The 15,343-nt window shown below is 39.7% G+C and overlaps 1 protein-coding gene across 2 annotated transcripts; it reads right to left on the reverse strand.

Annotated features, from left to right (window-relative positions):
* Positions 1-666: 666 nt before the first annotated feature.
* Positions 667-15,007, reverse strand: camkk1b (calcium/calmodulin-dependent protein kinase kinase 1, alpha b). Of its 2 annotated transcripts, XM_012851670.3 has the most exons (17): positions 14,805-15,006; positions 12,419-12,757; positions 12,291-12,338; positions 12,159-12,212; positions 12,030-12,081; positions 10,792-10,925; positions 10,573-10,609; positions 10,463-10,484; positions 10,263-10,351; positions 9,279-9,478; positions 9,129-9,182; positions 8,961-9,034; positions 6,947-7,034; positions 6,723-6,851; positions 5,047-5,147; positions 2,293-2,340; positions 667-1,899 (listed from the first exon to the last, which is right to left on the reverse strand). In XM_012851670.3, exons 2-17 carry the CDS (start codon positions 12,671-12,673, stop codon positions 1,818-1,820), a joined length of 1,467 nt encoding a protein of 488 aa, XP_012707124.1. In that variant the 5' UTR covers positions 12,674-12,757; positions 14,805-15,006; the 3' UTR covers positions 667-1,817. The 2 variants fall into 2 exon arrangements, with proteins under 2 accessions (XP_012707124.1, XP_012707125.1); XM_012851671.3 differs by lacking the exon at positions 2,293-2,340 and having other exon boundaries at positions 14,805-15,007.
* Between the last annotated feature and the right edge of the window lie 336 nt (positions 15,008-15,343).

Genomic DNA, 15,343 nt, shown 5'->3' on the forward strand with positions numbered 1-15,343 from the left:
TGATGATACATAGTTATAAAGCTTTTAAGGGGAACAAATCTGTTAGAAGAAGAATTGCTGCATTAACCTGGTTGAATAAATGGGCACTGCTTTAAATCGGTTGAAACACCTTCAGATTCATCTCAACAGTGAGTCCTCTTTAGTAGGAGTCTTTCAGCATCCTGAATCAAGATATGCCGATGTTTATCTGATTCACGACTGTACGTTTTATTTGGAATAATACACTTCTGTCCTGCAAACATACTTATTCATCCAGACTTATGGAAAGCATAGGAGACTGGTGGCACAAGTAGAAGAGGACCAGTACTCAGCGGAAATTCCTACAGCTCCTTCAGCGCTCCAGGTTGGCAGCATCCTCACCAGTTTTTTGTCTCGCTTTTTGCTTTTTTTAGGAGAAATGCCCAGCTTTTGTATTATCCCTGTTGTTGCATATTTTCTGAAATTGTCTTTTTTTGCAATGTGCCGTAGTTTATATTTAATGCGGTGGTCATTTTCAAACGCTTCATCTGACCTATACCTTTGTAGGCTAAGATCGTTATCTTTTTTTTTTAATTTCTCTGTATAGTCTGGTAGTAGCTGAAGGAAATAAGAAGATTTTAAGAAATTCCTGTAAGGACAGCTGAAGTTTGTTTCAGGTTCAGCAGAATAACCACAGCAGAATAATGATCATCTTAATACGTTTATTTGTAAAACACTTTTCGTTTAAAGAAATATCTCAAAGTACAACAGGATAAAACAATAAAAACTGCACAAAATGAAAATACAATAAACTAAAAACTCATGGATCAGTGGGAAATGCTTGTTATTTAAAGCCTTAAAAGCCTAATGGAGGTCAGGTGTGTACTCAGAAGGATTTAATACACAGTATTAGTTTAAGGGTGTACAAACTTGGGCAACCAGATAATATTACCTTTTTTTGTCCTCTTCATCCTAATAGATTTTAAAATTAAATTGTACTAGATGTACTAGATATAATCAAATTATATGGGGCAAAGTTTTGAAATAATTTATTCATATTTTTACATGACAAAAAGCCTGGAATTTCTAACATAATTAGTTGGACTTTCAAGAACTGCTGTGTGAATTTCATGAGTGAACTAGGCTTTGGACCTTGACTGTGTTCAGTCTGCTTGCTCTTAGGAACTTCAGCAGAGTAGATTCTCGTTTAGGCAACAACGCCCTGTTCCTGGTCTTTGAACTCAAGTTCACTCAAAATTCAGAACCTGACAAGACTAAAGTAAAAAATAGTCATAATAAAAAAATATTTATGGATTGAGGGGAAAAAGTTCATTTAAATTTTTCTTTAGGGTTAAGTATAAACCTTAAAAAAATGAATACAAAATGAATAAAGGCTTTCATGTAACGAAATAACAGAAGTTACAAAACGCTGCCATCTAGTGTTCAATAACGAACATTACCCTGAGAGACTGTATTACACCCTGTTTAAATATAATGACTTTTATATTTTTAGGTGCTGCAGGAAAACTTACAAATACTTTTTTTGGGGGGGATAATAATCACATTTTAGTCAACAAATAAATTTGACATCCACTGACTCACATGCCAGTTATAACAAAAACACAATGGACAGAACGACATCTATTCGGACTCTTATGTACAGCTAGTGTGTTGTTTTAAAGCTAAATTTAATGTCAAGATCATCTTCACAGAGGTGGAAAAGGACTGTCTGTGTATGAGCACAGTGAGTATGGAACAAAAGCAAAAAAAAAAAAGGGGGACAATGAAAAGGACCAAAGAAAAGTACAAAATCTCGCCTTTCTGCTGCCTCCCTGTTGCTTTAATCTAAACGTGTCACTTTAATCTGCACCATCTGTGAATGATTCGTCTTCGTACAAGTCCTCCAGCTCTCCTTCTCGGCTCCCTTCTCTGCTGATCTTCCTGTGAGAGACAAACCATTTATTCAAGCTAACGAATTTACTGAGTGAGATAGCAGATGACGAGGGTAAGGACGAAGAGGCGTCACTACGCTAGAAACAACACAGTGTCTGTCAGCTTTAAAGCGCAGCTCATCAGTTTTCATCCAAGAGGAGACAGGAAGCAATGGAACCACATCATCATCAAATTATTATTATTATTTTTTTTGGTTACAGAGGAGAGTTTGTTTTGTTTTGTCCAATTTAAATCCTCTTAAGGCGAAAACAAACATGATGAGCGAAGCTCCATATGAAGCGCTACTAACGAAGCTCAGCCACGAGACACTAACCCAAATGTTTTAATTTAAAATAATACATAGAAAAAAAAAATCAGACGCTTTTTTTCACGACAATTTACCTCGAAGGATGAGGCAGAGGTGAAGACCCCAGTAAGCCCCAAGATCCTCTGCAAGAAGATATGATATAAGAAGCCAGAGTTTACACCCCTACACACTTTGCCATGAACACATTTGACTTTTAAATTTTGCAGTTTAAAAGGTGGTATTTAGAAAAATAGGCGAGAGTATTGTGGGAAGATTAATAGTTTAGTACTGAAGGTGTAGAGCAACAGTAAGAAGGTCATGGTTTAGGTTAGATTAAAGTCTGGAAATGGTAGAAACTAAACATTTTGTATTTTTAATAACAGATAACTACTGCTTGGTTTTACACTTGAAAAATTACAGCAAAATGACAAGGGGTTCATTTTTAAGTTTTTTTTATGCTAACTAATGTTATAATGAGTACATTTCTATTTTAAGACTCAAAGATATTGTTCAACAAAGTGAATTCAGACCAGCTAATTGCTACACTGTTGGTCTCAGTAAGCTTTGGCTGGACATTGAAATGATCATTAACACAGGAAGCCAGTCACATGGTGGGAACTCAATACAACTAGGCATCGAATTGTAGATAAGAAAACTCATGCTGAAGATCTAATTGAGCATTACAACTGGAATAAATTAGTATTTTAAGTGACTTTAAATTGGAATAGGCTGTGCGTGGCAGACGGACTGGCCTACGTGTTTTAGAAACTTGCTGGTCTCCTGGGATTTTTACACACAGTCATCTCCTGGCTTCATATAGAATAGCCTGAAGAAGAAGAAATATCCAGCGGGCCACACTGATGTCAGAGATGAACGTTAAGACTGGTTGGAGGAGTTAGAAAGGCATCTATAACACAAATAACGCCTTGTTACAACCAAGGAATGTAAAAAATGCCCTCCCTGAAGACAACTAATTGTAGCAGATGGACTACAGCTAAGAACAGCAACATGAGGCTGCAATTTCCATGAGCTCATCAAAATGGAACAATGACCCTAATCCTCACCTTGCATATAAGTCTTGATTTCACCGGCAACATTCAGACGAATGATCAGAATTGAATATAAGCAAGCGTTCATCCATCGGCCTTGTATCAATGCCTCAGGCGGGCGGTGTAATGGCATAGAGGATATTTTCTTGGAACAATTCGGGATCTTTATTACCCCTTCAGCACTCTTTAAACGCCTGCTGGGATGCCCCGTTTGACCACGCTGTAACCATGTACTGATGGCTCCTTCCAGCTGGATAATGCACCACGTCCCAAAGCTCCTCATCTCAGACTGGTTTAATGAAGATGACACGGAGAGTTGATGCTATCATGTCAACATGGACGAAAATCTCTGAACAATATTTCTGACGCCTTGTTGAATCTGTGCCACAAAGATTTTGTGCAGTTCTGAAGGCAAAAGGGGGTCAAACCTGCCACTGGCATGGTGTACCTAACAAAGTGGCCCGTGGGTGTAGGTTGGAGACTCATGCAGGAAAGCAAGCAGCTCTTCAGAGGTGCTGCTGCTGAAAAGGCTGGAAATTCAGCAAGACCAAGCAATTTCCTTTTAAAAGCCCCGTCATCCTTTAAAGCCAGTCATGCGAGGCTGCCTTATTGCGTGGAGCACTTACTGCTACCTTTATTATAAAAGGTTAACTTAAAAAAAGGACTCATCATTTAAAACGGGTTATTGCTAATCATCTTTTAAAACGCACCGTGTAGTCGTAATGTTCAACAGCAGCATCAACAGGGATAACAATAATAATGCAGTAAACCATTTTGGCTCTGAAAATCTGAAAGGTCTGTGGCCATTTATTTGTTAACCAGCACACACAAAAAAATACTTAATTATTTTAAATGTAGATCCTTTGAATTTCAGTGATAATTAACTGGAATTAACTCAGTTGGATTTAGACTACGTCTGAAATGAGGAAAATCATCTAGATTTTTTTTACACACTGCGCTGCGCCTGAACAACTGACAAATAATCGCATACATTTATTCAAAGTTCTTATTAAGCACTGCAGCGCATATATCAGCATATGTTATTTAACGTGCCGGGCTGTTTCAGTGGGTGGGAGAGCCCAACGCTGGATGCTGCAGTCCTCCTCACTGCAAAAACGGATGCAAAAACAAGTAAAATGTTCTTAAAAGTTAGTCTATTTGTCCTCGATTTGAGCCAGTAAATAAGATTATCTGCCAATGGAATGAGTATCTTTACCCCTAAAATAAGATAATTAGACATCCTGCACTTGAAATAAGATGATGGAGATGAATTGTTCCTATTTTAAGAGGAAAAATCTTATTCCATTGGCAAATAGTCTTATTTACCTGCTCAAATCAAGAACAAATACACTTATTTTAAGAAAATGTAACTTATTTTTAGTTCTGTTTTTGCAGTGCTGGCGGCTGGGCGGGTTGTGGAGGAGGAGGAGGTTGTGGCTGCAGCTCCACTTCTCTTCACCAGTGGGGAGGAGGGGTCAATTAGCCGTGCCCCTCATTGACAAGATCAACTTGCTAATGGAAAACAAAGGCAGCGCAGCCATGATCGCTGCCGCAGAGGCCCTCATCAAGTCCACCAATAACAAAAACAAATGCTTTCAGCAAGTACACAGCCACGAAGAGCTCTTCAGAGCGACGGCGTTGGCATGCATGCGGGCTATGTGTGAGCGACACGCTACATGTGAAGTATGGAACTGATCTATTTTTAATCCAAGCATCTGCTCGCTTGCTTTGTTCCGTTAGAGGACTAATCGCAGAGCTGGCAGAGAGGAGCAGACGGGATTTGCAGAGTAGGCTACTTACGTAAGAAGACCGGGGGCAGACATGGACCTCTCCGCCCGTCTGCCCTGACACTCAAAGGGATTACCGAAGGAGCGCTTCCTCAGCATGGACTTCACAAGAATCTGCAGCGGACGTCAGAAAGAGTCTCTACAGATATGCAAAACCTTTTTTTTTCTAAAGCCTACTCAGCAAACACTTTTCAAAACACTGGATGGTATCATAACATCTGCCAACCTATAGAATGCTGATATTGACACCCGCAACGAACACTTTGGCATGAAAATAATACAAATCCACAAAAGTAAACGAGTCATAGTGAATATCCGTGTGCCTTTATGACAATATAAAGTATATTTGCAAAGTATGTTCATGTTAAGATTAATGACAAAAGTTGCATTTGATCATCTGCAAGTTGAATGATAATTTATGACCAATTAATGAGGGTAAAAAACAATTAAGCAAAAAGTAGCAGTAGTTAAACAGTAGTTAACAGTAAGTAGCTACACTGGCAGCACATCCCGACGTGCATAATTATTAATTTCAAATGAACCTTTTTACATTATAACTACAAAACTAAATGCATGTTATTGAGGTTTTACATGCAAGACTCTTAGAGCTTGAAATTATTATTTTTCATTCTTCTTCCTGCATGAATGCTTAGGCTCAGTCAGACTGAATGAGGAGCATAGACATACGAAAATGTTCAGGTTCTGCCACAGATTCTTAATTAGATTTAGGTCCAAACCCTGACTGGGCCATCCACATGAAAAACCTTTGCTCTATGCCATTCCAGCGTTGCTCTAACTGTATGTTTAGGTTTGTTGTCCTACTGGAAGACTGACTTCCGCCTCACTTTCAACTCTTTTCGTTCAGTAGTGCCCTGTCTTTAGCTCCATCCATCTTCCCATGAACTCTGTCCAGCTTCCCTGTCCCTGATAAAGCGAAGCATCACACAGCATGATGCTGCCTCTGCCACATTTTACTGCAAGGGACGGTGCATTCAGGATGATGTGCGTTGCCAGTTTCCCACCGATTGTTGGGCCTTGCATGTATGCCAAAAGGTTTGGGGTTTGGTGTGATCTAACCGGATCACCGTCTGCTAAAAATTATTAATATTTAGATTTAATTACACTCAGTTGGACTTTATTCATTAATTAAGTTTTTTATATAGCATTTTTCCTGTCATACCAACCACTCAAACCACTGTATTCACCCAATCACACTCCCTAACACATTTATACAGCGATACGCAGCTCAGTAGGCAACTTGTCACATGTGCCCCTGGGCAAGGGGCACAATCCACATGTGACAAGGGAAAGCTGGAATCAAACTCTCAACCTTTTGATTACAAGACAACTACTCACTGGATTTTATTTAGGGATATCAGAGTAAATGTGGCTGAATAGATGTCCTTGCCACACTTTAAATAATTCTGGAAAAATCTGTATTATATTTCTTCTAATTTACAATTATGCACAATGTTGTGCGGGTCAGTCATAAAAATAAATTCCAATAAAATAGATGAAAGTTTGTAGTTGCTGTGGAAAAAGTTCCAGGTTTCCAAATACCTTTGCAAGGCAACAATATAATCATTAACCTCCACAGAAAACATTGCAACTGTTGCATATTTTGCAAGCAAACATAAATGCCACAGTCGAGTAATTATTCAGGGAGGTGCTGGACAGAGCGCTGCTCACCACAGCGGACAGGCTGGGGATGAGTTTAACGCTGTTCTGCACGTCCTCGTCGGTGACCTCCAGCGCCGCACAGTGCTCCTCCTCCAGAGGGAGAGGATTCGAGCCGTTCTCTGTCACCCAAGGATGGAGCTGCAACAGCAACACACACACACACACACACACACACACCAACATAAGCAAGTTCACACCTGTCATGCTGCAGCGTTTAGTGTTCGCAGTCTCACCTTTATTTCCGGGATGGTGATTCTTGTTGCAGGGTTTTTATCCAGCATTCTTTCAATAAGATCCTTCAACTCGTGGCTTATTGAAGGGCTGTTAGTAAAGCATCAACAAAAACTGTTTTTATTCCATCTGTTAAAGGTCTCTTATGTCAGAAGTTAACAGCCACTTAAATGCAATACCAGATTAATCTTTACAGCAGGTGACCATAACCACTCCAAAATTCAAAAGGAAGACCCGGAATAAGGCTAAGAGTTCTCAAAATAAAAAACAAGTGTAGTTTGTATTTTACCTGATTCTGTTTAGCTTTTCCTCTCAGTTACTTAACTTCTTCTGGTTGTATTTGAAGTTTAATGCAAAAACAATCCAGAAAACTGTAACCTTGTTACTTCTGATATTCTCTATATCCAGTTCCATACTCTGTGTCGCGTGGAGACCTACGGGAGGGAGACTCTATCCAGCAGGAATAATTTCTAATAAAATGCAAAGTGGGTATTCACGTAAAGTGGAAATAATAAACAACAACTACTGTATGTGTAAACATTATTTGCCATATTAAAAATAAGGGGCATATTGATATTGGGATGATGATTTGTTGTGCAGCCCTTACTGCAACCAAAGTCCATTTATCATTAAAAAGTCTACCACCTGAGGAAAAGGAAGCATTTCCATAAAAAAAAAAAAAAAAATGTCTTGCAGGTCAGTCAGTGACATCCAAAAGAGCGGGTGTGGTTCAGGGGTTACAAAATGTGCAGTTCTGCATCAGAATATTCTTTTTCCTCCTTTCCCCTCTCCCTCCCTCATATCTGCCCTGCTTCTGCTTCTATCGATCTTTTTGGAGCCTCTTTTTACATATCCTCGAAGATTGTAAATTATTGATCTGGTCTGCTGGTCTATCAAAGCAATTGATCAAATTCTGGGTAAAGGACAGCCTTTATGCCCTGGTGGCACATTTGCTGGACACACAGTGGACTCCTGGGAGGAGGATTGTGTGTCTCTCCATTTTGTCAGTCGATGATGTTAAAAATGAATTCAAACTTGGATTTATGATAACAGGATTTCTGCTTTTTGGAGTATCAGGAAATTCCCCAAACATCGGCAGCAGTTTTGGCCCATGTCAACGCTGCCTGAACGTGAATATGTCCGATACCACTCAGACTGAAATGCTGTGTGAGCAGAACTGCAGGCCAGCTACGGTTCCTGAACTCGCTGAAGTGATGGAAGAGATTTTGGAGAGGTTCAAAGCTCAACTTTGGCAGAATGACCACAAATTTGGCTGTCTGGAATCAGCATTGAGAAGATCCAGTGAGACTTTAAGGCAGAGAGAAAAACCCTAACGTTCAGCACAATATGAAGATGGCTACCTCCCAACAGTGCTTTTATTTTGGGTACATTTTTGCACAGTTGATCGAGTTTTTTTTTTTTTTTGTTTACCTTGGTAGAAGCAGTGAAAATGGAGAAGGGTATAATTGCTCCTCAAATCGCTGTGGTTTCTGGAAAAATGTTCCCTGTGACTGTAGTATATACTATAAACCTAAACATTTTTCAAGAGCTTTGCAATTAGAAGTGATGCAAAACAAAGGACCTCTGATGGAGAAAAGCCCCCCCCCCCAATTTCTACAGGCAAATACCTTATTAGACCATTTTATTTAAAGAAAACCCTGTTTACGCAAGAATTCAAGATAAATCCCAAAGTTCAACTATGCAAATGGAGTAAAACAAAAAGGCCATTATTAGGCTTCACTAACAAAACAGAACCACCCTGCAGACATGATAGAAGCCAACGTCAAGATCAACGGCATCAATACAGAGGAAAACATGTAACCATGACAAGAGGAATAAAGAATATAGTGTGTTACTCCCTTAATGTTGAACTCATATTGCAAATCACTGTTAATTGCAACAAAAAAGTACAAATAAAGTCTCTCTGGTCAGCAAAAGGACTTCCTGCTTCAGAGCCTTCATAGTTTAATGTGATATTTAGAGGCTTTTGGTAAACATTCAGTCATGTTTGGTTACCTTTCTGGAAACTCCAAAGGCTTGTTCTTGATCTTATTGTGCAGAGAAATAACGTACTCGTCATAAAATGGGCACTGGAAAAAGAGAATCAGGTCAAAAATAATACATGCATTTTAAATAAAATTTTAGATCGTGAATGCTTTACAAGCGTGCCGCAGGCGACATTACCTCCCCGAAGACAAAGCAGTACAGTGTGATCCCCATCGCCCACACGTCTAACGCCTGCGGAACAAACGAACACACCGACGTCACTGGTGAGCTCCGTGCTGGTGGTCTGTCAGTAAAGCACAAACAGAAATCCACCGGTGAACATCTCACCTTCCCACTGAAGCTATGCTGGTGCTCGCTCATCATCTCAGGAGCCATGAAGGCCGGCGTCCCCGCCGTGCTTGACAGGAGGGCATCAGGCCCCTCAAACTGGTTACTGACGCCGAAGTCTGCGATCTTGACGTGACCGTCGTCCCCGAGCAGCAGGTTGGAGGGTTTGATGTCTCGGTGGATGATCTTGTGGTAGTGCACTACAAACACACACATTAATACACAAAGATGCAAGGCTTAGTTATCATTGATGATCTAAATGCATCTCTGAAAATCTTAAAAACGTGATTAAATACATTATTTTATTGCATAAAAAGAATAAAATTATCAAAATAAAGATAAATTAAACTGTTAGTTGGAAAATCCTGCAATAAATACGTACAAATAAATTTCCACAAAGATTAATATTATTTTTTACAACACAATATACCAAACGATTATGTTTTGTACAGTTTGTAGGTACAAAAATGTACTTAAATGATTTATTTATAAATAAATGAACAAGTTTTTTACCCAAAAAAAACTTTTGAAACATGCAAAAAAAAAAAAAAAAGAGTGGATGCAAAAAGCATATTACAGCAAAACAGGCCTATAATTTTTTAGTAAAGCATAATGTACATCTCAGGAAGCAACGCAACAGCACATGTTGTGTAAAAACCTGAAGTTTTTCCTGATATTTAAGAATTTGGGTTGTTTTCTGTTGTATAAATTTTAGAATTTTAAGCTTTCAGACATTTAAATATTTGAATATATTATCTTCTAGTTCTGACTCTTTTTATTTAACAATTATAGGCCGATGCGTACGACGCTGCAGTTTTAGCGTAAGTGAGAGACTGATGGTATTTAAATAAATTGTGGCTCTTCACAAAGCTTTTTGTCCTCTCACTAAACTGATTTTAAACATCAGCATCCACCCTTGAATGAAACAAGTGTTCTTCTGACCCAAGAGCTTTTCATGAAAACGCGCCCAGTCCTGTAACTTACGGTACTCTATTCCCAGGACCACGTCTCTGAAGTAAAAGCGAGCCTGATCCTCGGTTAAAGGGTCGGCTGTAGGCACCTCCATCACCGGCCTGCGGTGGGGAGGAGATATAAAAACCACACGTAAACATCTTATCGCATCTCATGGTGGCCTCCCCTGCCATCTAAAATATCAAACTGATGGATTAATATGTAAAACCTACCCCTCTTTCACCAGTTCGAAGGCTTAAGGACAAAGGTATCAGAATGTAATGATCAAATTATTCTATTATGGACTGTTATGCCACAGGCGAAAAGGTGAATGATTCCCTACCCATGTGAAGTCCATCTTCTTCAGGGTCATCAAGCACCTGAAAGACACGCTAACGTTACTGTTTGTTTAATTATAATTACACTATATAAATAGTTATTGCAATTCATCTTCTGATCTGGAAAGAAATCTGCTAAGATTATTAATTGGATTATTTGCTGCACATTGCTCTGTGGCTCCCTGTTACAGTCGTATCTTTCAGCGCGTTGCCATCTCACCCACCTCCACCAGTTTAACTACGTTCGGATGGTCCAGTTTCTTGAGGATGGCGATCTCTCTGTACACTTTCTCCAGCGGCTGCATGAATTTGGGGAACAGATTCTGCTCAGAGTTTGATCCCTGAGGAGGCTGACGGCCTGGAAGTACAGACACACACACATACAGCATTTGTTTAATTTAGGCTTTTAATTAGCCGTTTGTCGCCACAGCTTAGCTTAGCATGAGGGATTGATGTAAAGTTAACATCTTAACACAATCAAACCATTCAGAAAGATTTCATTCAAAGCAGCCTAGCATTACAGCTTCTGAACCGGCCGACCCAAAACCCCGTAACCTCGGCTCTGTTTGAGCTATACGTGAGAGCCATGTCTGTGCCAGGAAATCAACCAATCTTAGTAAACGGCACTAATTCACATAGGAGAAAGGTGGTCAAATATCCAGACAGAACTATGGAAAAGGTTGTAATAAGCTTGTTCTAAAGGTGCAACTCCCCGTGGGCCAATTAACCAGATATCAGTCAGGTTGCATATATATATATATATATATATATATATATATATATATATATATATATATATATATATATATATATATATATATATATATATATATATATACTTGAGCCTGTATTCACCATTTCAATCATCTGTGGGTTAGAGAAAATCCACAGTAAATTCAATCTGGTGCATCCAATTCATGCTTCTTTAAAGTACATTAAAGCTGAACCTTGTATAATCATTCAGACTCAGAATCAAAATCAACTTTATTCGCCCAGTTTGTGGGTACAAACAAGGGCGTTTCCACCTTGAAAAAATTAATTGTTACAAATCAGCGTAAATTTCAATAAAGGGGACATACCATGCTTTTCGGCTGTTCTGTTTAACATTGAAATCATTCAGTTATGGTCTATATAAAGTGAACCTGCAAGGCTTTGGTCTGAATTCCTCATTAATTTACCCGCAAGTCATCCCCTTTCACCCCAGTTCTGAGGTGTGTCAGAGAACAACTTGTTTAGGTGCCATCTCTATAAATCTAAAGGAGGCACTTCACACCCCGTCTACATTAAAATGTCTGCACTCCCAGAGACTTTGAGTGCCCACCAAAATGTTTTTCATGGCTAAAAAAGTGGAATTTGCATGATATGTCCCCTTTAAAGTAACAAGTGGATGCAAACCTTTGAACACCACACAAGACTGAAACAAGACCGACCTGTAGAAACATCTAGGTTTTATTTTACTCACGCAAAAATCCACACAGCTTCATGAGCTTCTTCTTTGACACAACTTTCATTGCCTGATTAAAAAAATAAGGTTAATGATGTTTTCTCCAAACCACAATTAGTTTGAATGAGTTTAAAGCCCTTAACTCACATAGTGCTGTTCAGAATCTTCATTATAGGCTAGTTTCACCACTCCATATGAGCCCTGCAGAGAACAAACAAAAGAGCTTTATGAATCAACAATCCGAAATACCAACAAGTGCGCTTCGTGTTGATGGGTCACCTTTCCGATCTCCTTCTTTAGTTTATACTGATTGAGCTGCAGACAGTCCTGTAAAGGTCAAACGGGAAGTTTTAGTCTCAGAAAGGAAAAGCCTCGGGTCTGAAACTGTCAGTTTTGAGTTTCCTCACGTCAGCGTCCGTGATGGACACCCGTTTGGTCTCGATGGTGGGCTGCCGGGCCACGCGGCTCCCCCTCTCCTGTAGAGACATCTTCCTGTCTGCGAGGAGAGCCCTTTGGCCCGCGGCGGACCTGGGCGCTCCCGACCTGTAGCCGTTCGGAGGGGTCTTGAGGTTGGCAGCCACGTTCATGGATGCCACCATGTCGGCAAGCTCGCCCTGAGGGTCTGAGTCCATCTCTGGTTTGAAGACGGAGTCAGTGCTCATGGTTTTCCTGATGTCTCCGCCTTGCTCACTGTTGAACGTCCCACGGGTGGTTTCAGTGGGATGGGCCGGCGACGCATCCCGGCACTGAGAGGAACGCATGAAGAGAGAGATGTGAAAGGGGGAGTATGGAAACGTGTTTTTTTTTTTTTTTTTTTTGTTTGTTTTGGTGAGGAAGAGCTTTTTGTACAAGAACATCGGCTCGACCTGGAGGTGATCCTGACTCCGGGACATTTCAGATTCTAACCCACAACATAACAGGGGACCTCGACTATCAGTTCAATAGACTGCTAGGTAAATTAAATCGGGGCATAACACCAATACAAACAGCACCAACAGCAAACATATTGCTTTGAACTTTTTGTAGGAACCACTTTTTAATTTTTCTTTTTAGCATTTGCAGCTTAATTTACCAAACCATTATCAGTTTTATTATTATTATCTGTATCTTAGCAGCGAGATACTTTAATTGCTCCACTTGAGGCAAACACTGACACCCAACCTGTTTTTCCAGGTGAGAGCTGTGGCCATGGATTCAGAGAAGCCGACTCTCATCCAGGCTGCAGAGCACTCCAGTGGACATTGAAGGTCACGGCGCCAATTATGGTGTAGATTCTCAGTCATCCAGGACATGACAATACTAACCGCTTAAACCGGAGACAACTAGGCTTCTTCTGTTGTTTAACACGCATCCAAGTCGCTTTTTCGGTACTGAACATGGGAAGCCATTTGGTCACATTGCACAAACAGTTAAGATCAAATGACAATTATCTAAACACCGAGCCAAATGAAGGGTCCTATTGATTTCTCTCACTACTTCTAACCCATGCTGAGAACTGAAGAAGCAGTAAAGATTAATAACGTCTTCTGCATAAACCAGAGCCATTCATAGCAGAGCGCATCGCTCACCGGAAACAAGTGTCGACACTGCGAACACAGATTTTTATCTTGGTTGCTGCTTTGGTGATCTGGTGATTTATAAAGTATTTGTGGCTGTTGAGGCAGTTGCATGAAGGCTAAAGCTGCAAGCTCATAACAAGGCTCTCTGTCACATTAAAAACAAAGGTTGGATGTGAAATAAGAGACAAAAGAGCGCAGCTTTCATCTTTTATCTCAACAAACTGTTGTTTCAATGAGGATCTATGACGGACTGAATGAAATACACTAAATTGTAACACTCCTCCTTAATCAAAGATTTCCCAATTGTTAGCAATGCACTTTTCTACTAATTTAAAAATAATGACATGTTTGCGTTTGTATCAGAAAAGAAGACCCACAGAAGAAATGATGCTTTGTTTTAAATTACCTTAAATCACCTTGAGCTCAGCAAAGTGATGCTAGCTTGAGTTTCACTAACACAATATAAAAAATGTTTTAAAAACGATCGTACTTCCAGGAAATCAATCATTCAACATGTTCCAAACCCCTTAAAAACTGCAGTCCTGCCGAGAATCCTTCTTATTCACAATGTGCAGCAGTAACGTGATGATTTGGAGTCTTTTTCCACATCTAGGATATCTTTGCAAAACATATGTTGACTGCTTATGACAAATAAGAAGAAAAACACACCTTGACGGTTACCACAGCAACAACTACAATAATTAACTGTTTCATGAGCAAAGCAATTATTTCTGCAAGTTAAAATGAACCTCTGCAGATGATTAGCTGAATTCTCCACCGGCGGGGCATCTTTTGGGAAACAAAGACCAAACATTGATCTGCACAGCACGATAATAAGAAGGAAATTGAGCAATTATCAAAGCGCACACAGGAAATGTGAAATTTCCGCCCTGTGATAAGAGCCTGTCGGCAGATAACAATCACGTTTCAATGAGCGAGACTCACTGTTACCTAAAATACTGTACAGAGAACTGAAAAGCCTCTTATGTCACTTAGCGGGAAGCTTTAACAGGCTCGTAACTTCACAATATTTACTCAGAGCACCAGACTCACACGCATACACCTGACATTTAAAAATGCCATCTGCTTTTTTTTAGCACACAAAGTTAGAGAAGATATTTTATATGTATTTTTCAAAAATGTTTTTGCATGCATTTCATGAAAAAAAGTCTGTGGTCCCCTTTAAATTTCACCCTTAGATTAAGAGAAATTGTGGGATAAATGATTTACTCACAGACTGGAGGTGTCCTGTTTGCAGGGCTGCTGTTGTGAATCTGCATGCTGACCGGGGGGCTGATGCTCCTCTCGCTCTGCAGGACGTTCACTGACGAGCGGTCAGGGACATCAGCAGTGCACGTCTTAGGGATTAGGGCTACATATAGATGAAGCAGTTATTCTGAGGACAGCAGGACAGTCGGTTGTGTTTGTACGATGATAGCACCACAAAAACAAACCCAGGGCGGGTAAGGGCACACTCTGCAGATGGAGCAACATTTACATTAAATGTCAGTTAAGTAACATGGGCAGGATTATCATGTTTATTAAATATATTCTAATACTTTTCTGTTTCTGTTGTTACACTGAAATCACTCAGCAATAAATGCATAAAATAAACATGGCTATAATATGGCTCTTTCAGATTGTTTAGTTCACTATTACCTTTATTCATACCTGAACTGTAATGAAAAATAGAAAGAAATAGAAGAACACTTTTACATGCAATAAAACTTGCCTTATCTGAAGAAATATGTATTTATTTAGCCACAGTTCAGA

Source organism: Fundulus heteroclitus, chromosome 18, assembly GCF_011125445.2.
Source record: "Fundulus heteroclitus isolate FHET01 chromosome 18, MU-UCD_Fhet_4.1, whole genome shotgun sequence".
Lineage (NCBI taxonomy): Eukaryota > Metazoa > Chordata > Actinopteri > Cyprinodontiformes > Fundulidae > Fundulus > Fundulus heteroclitus.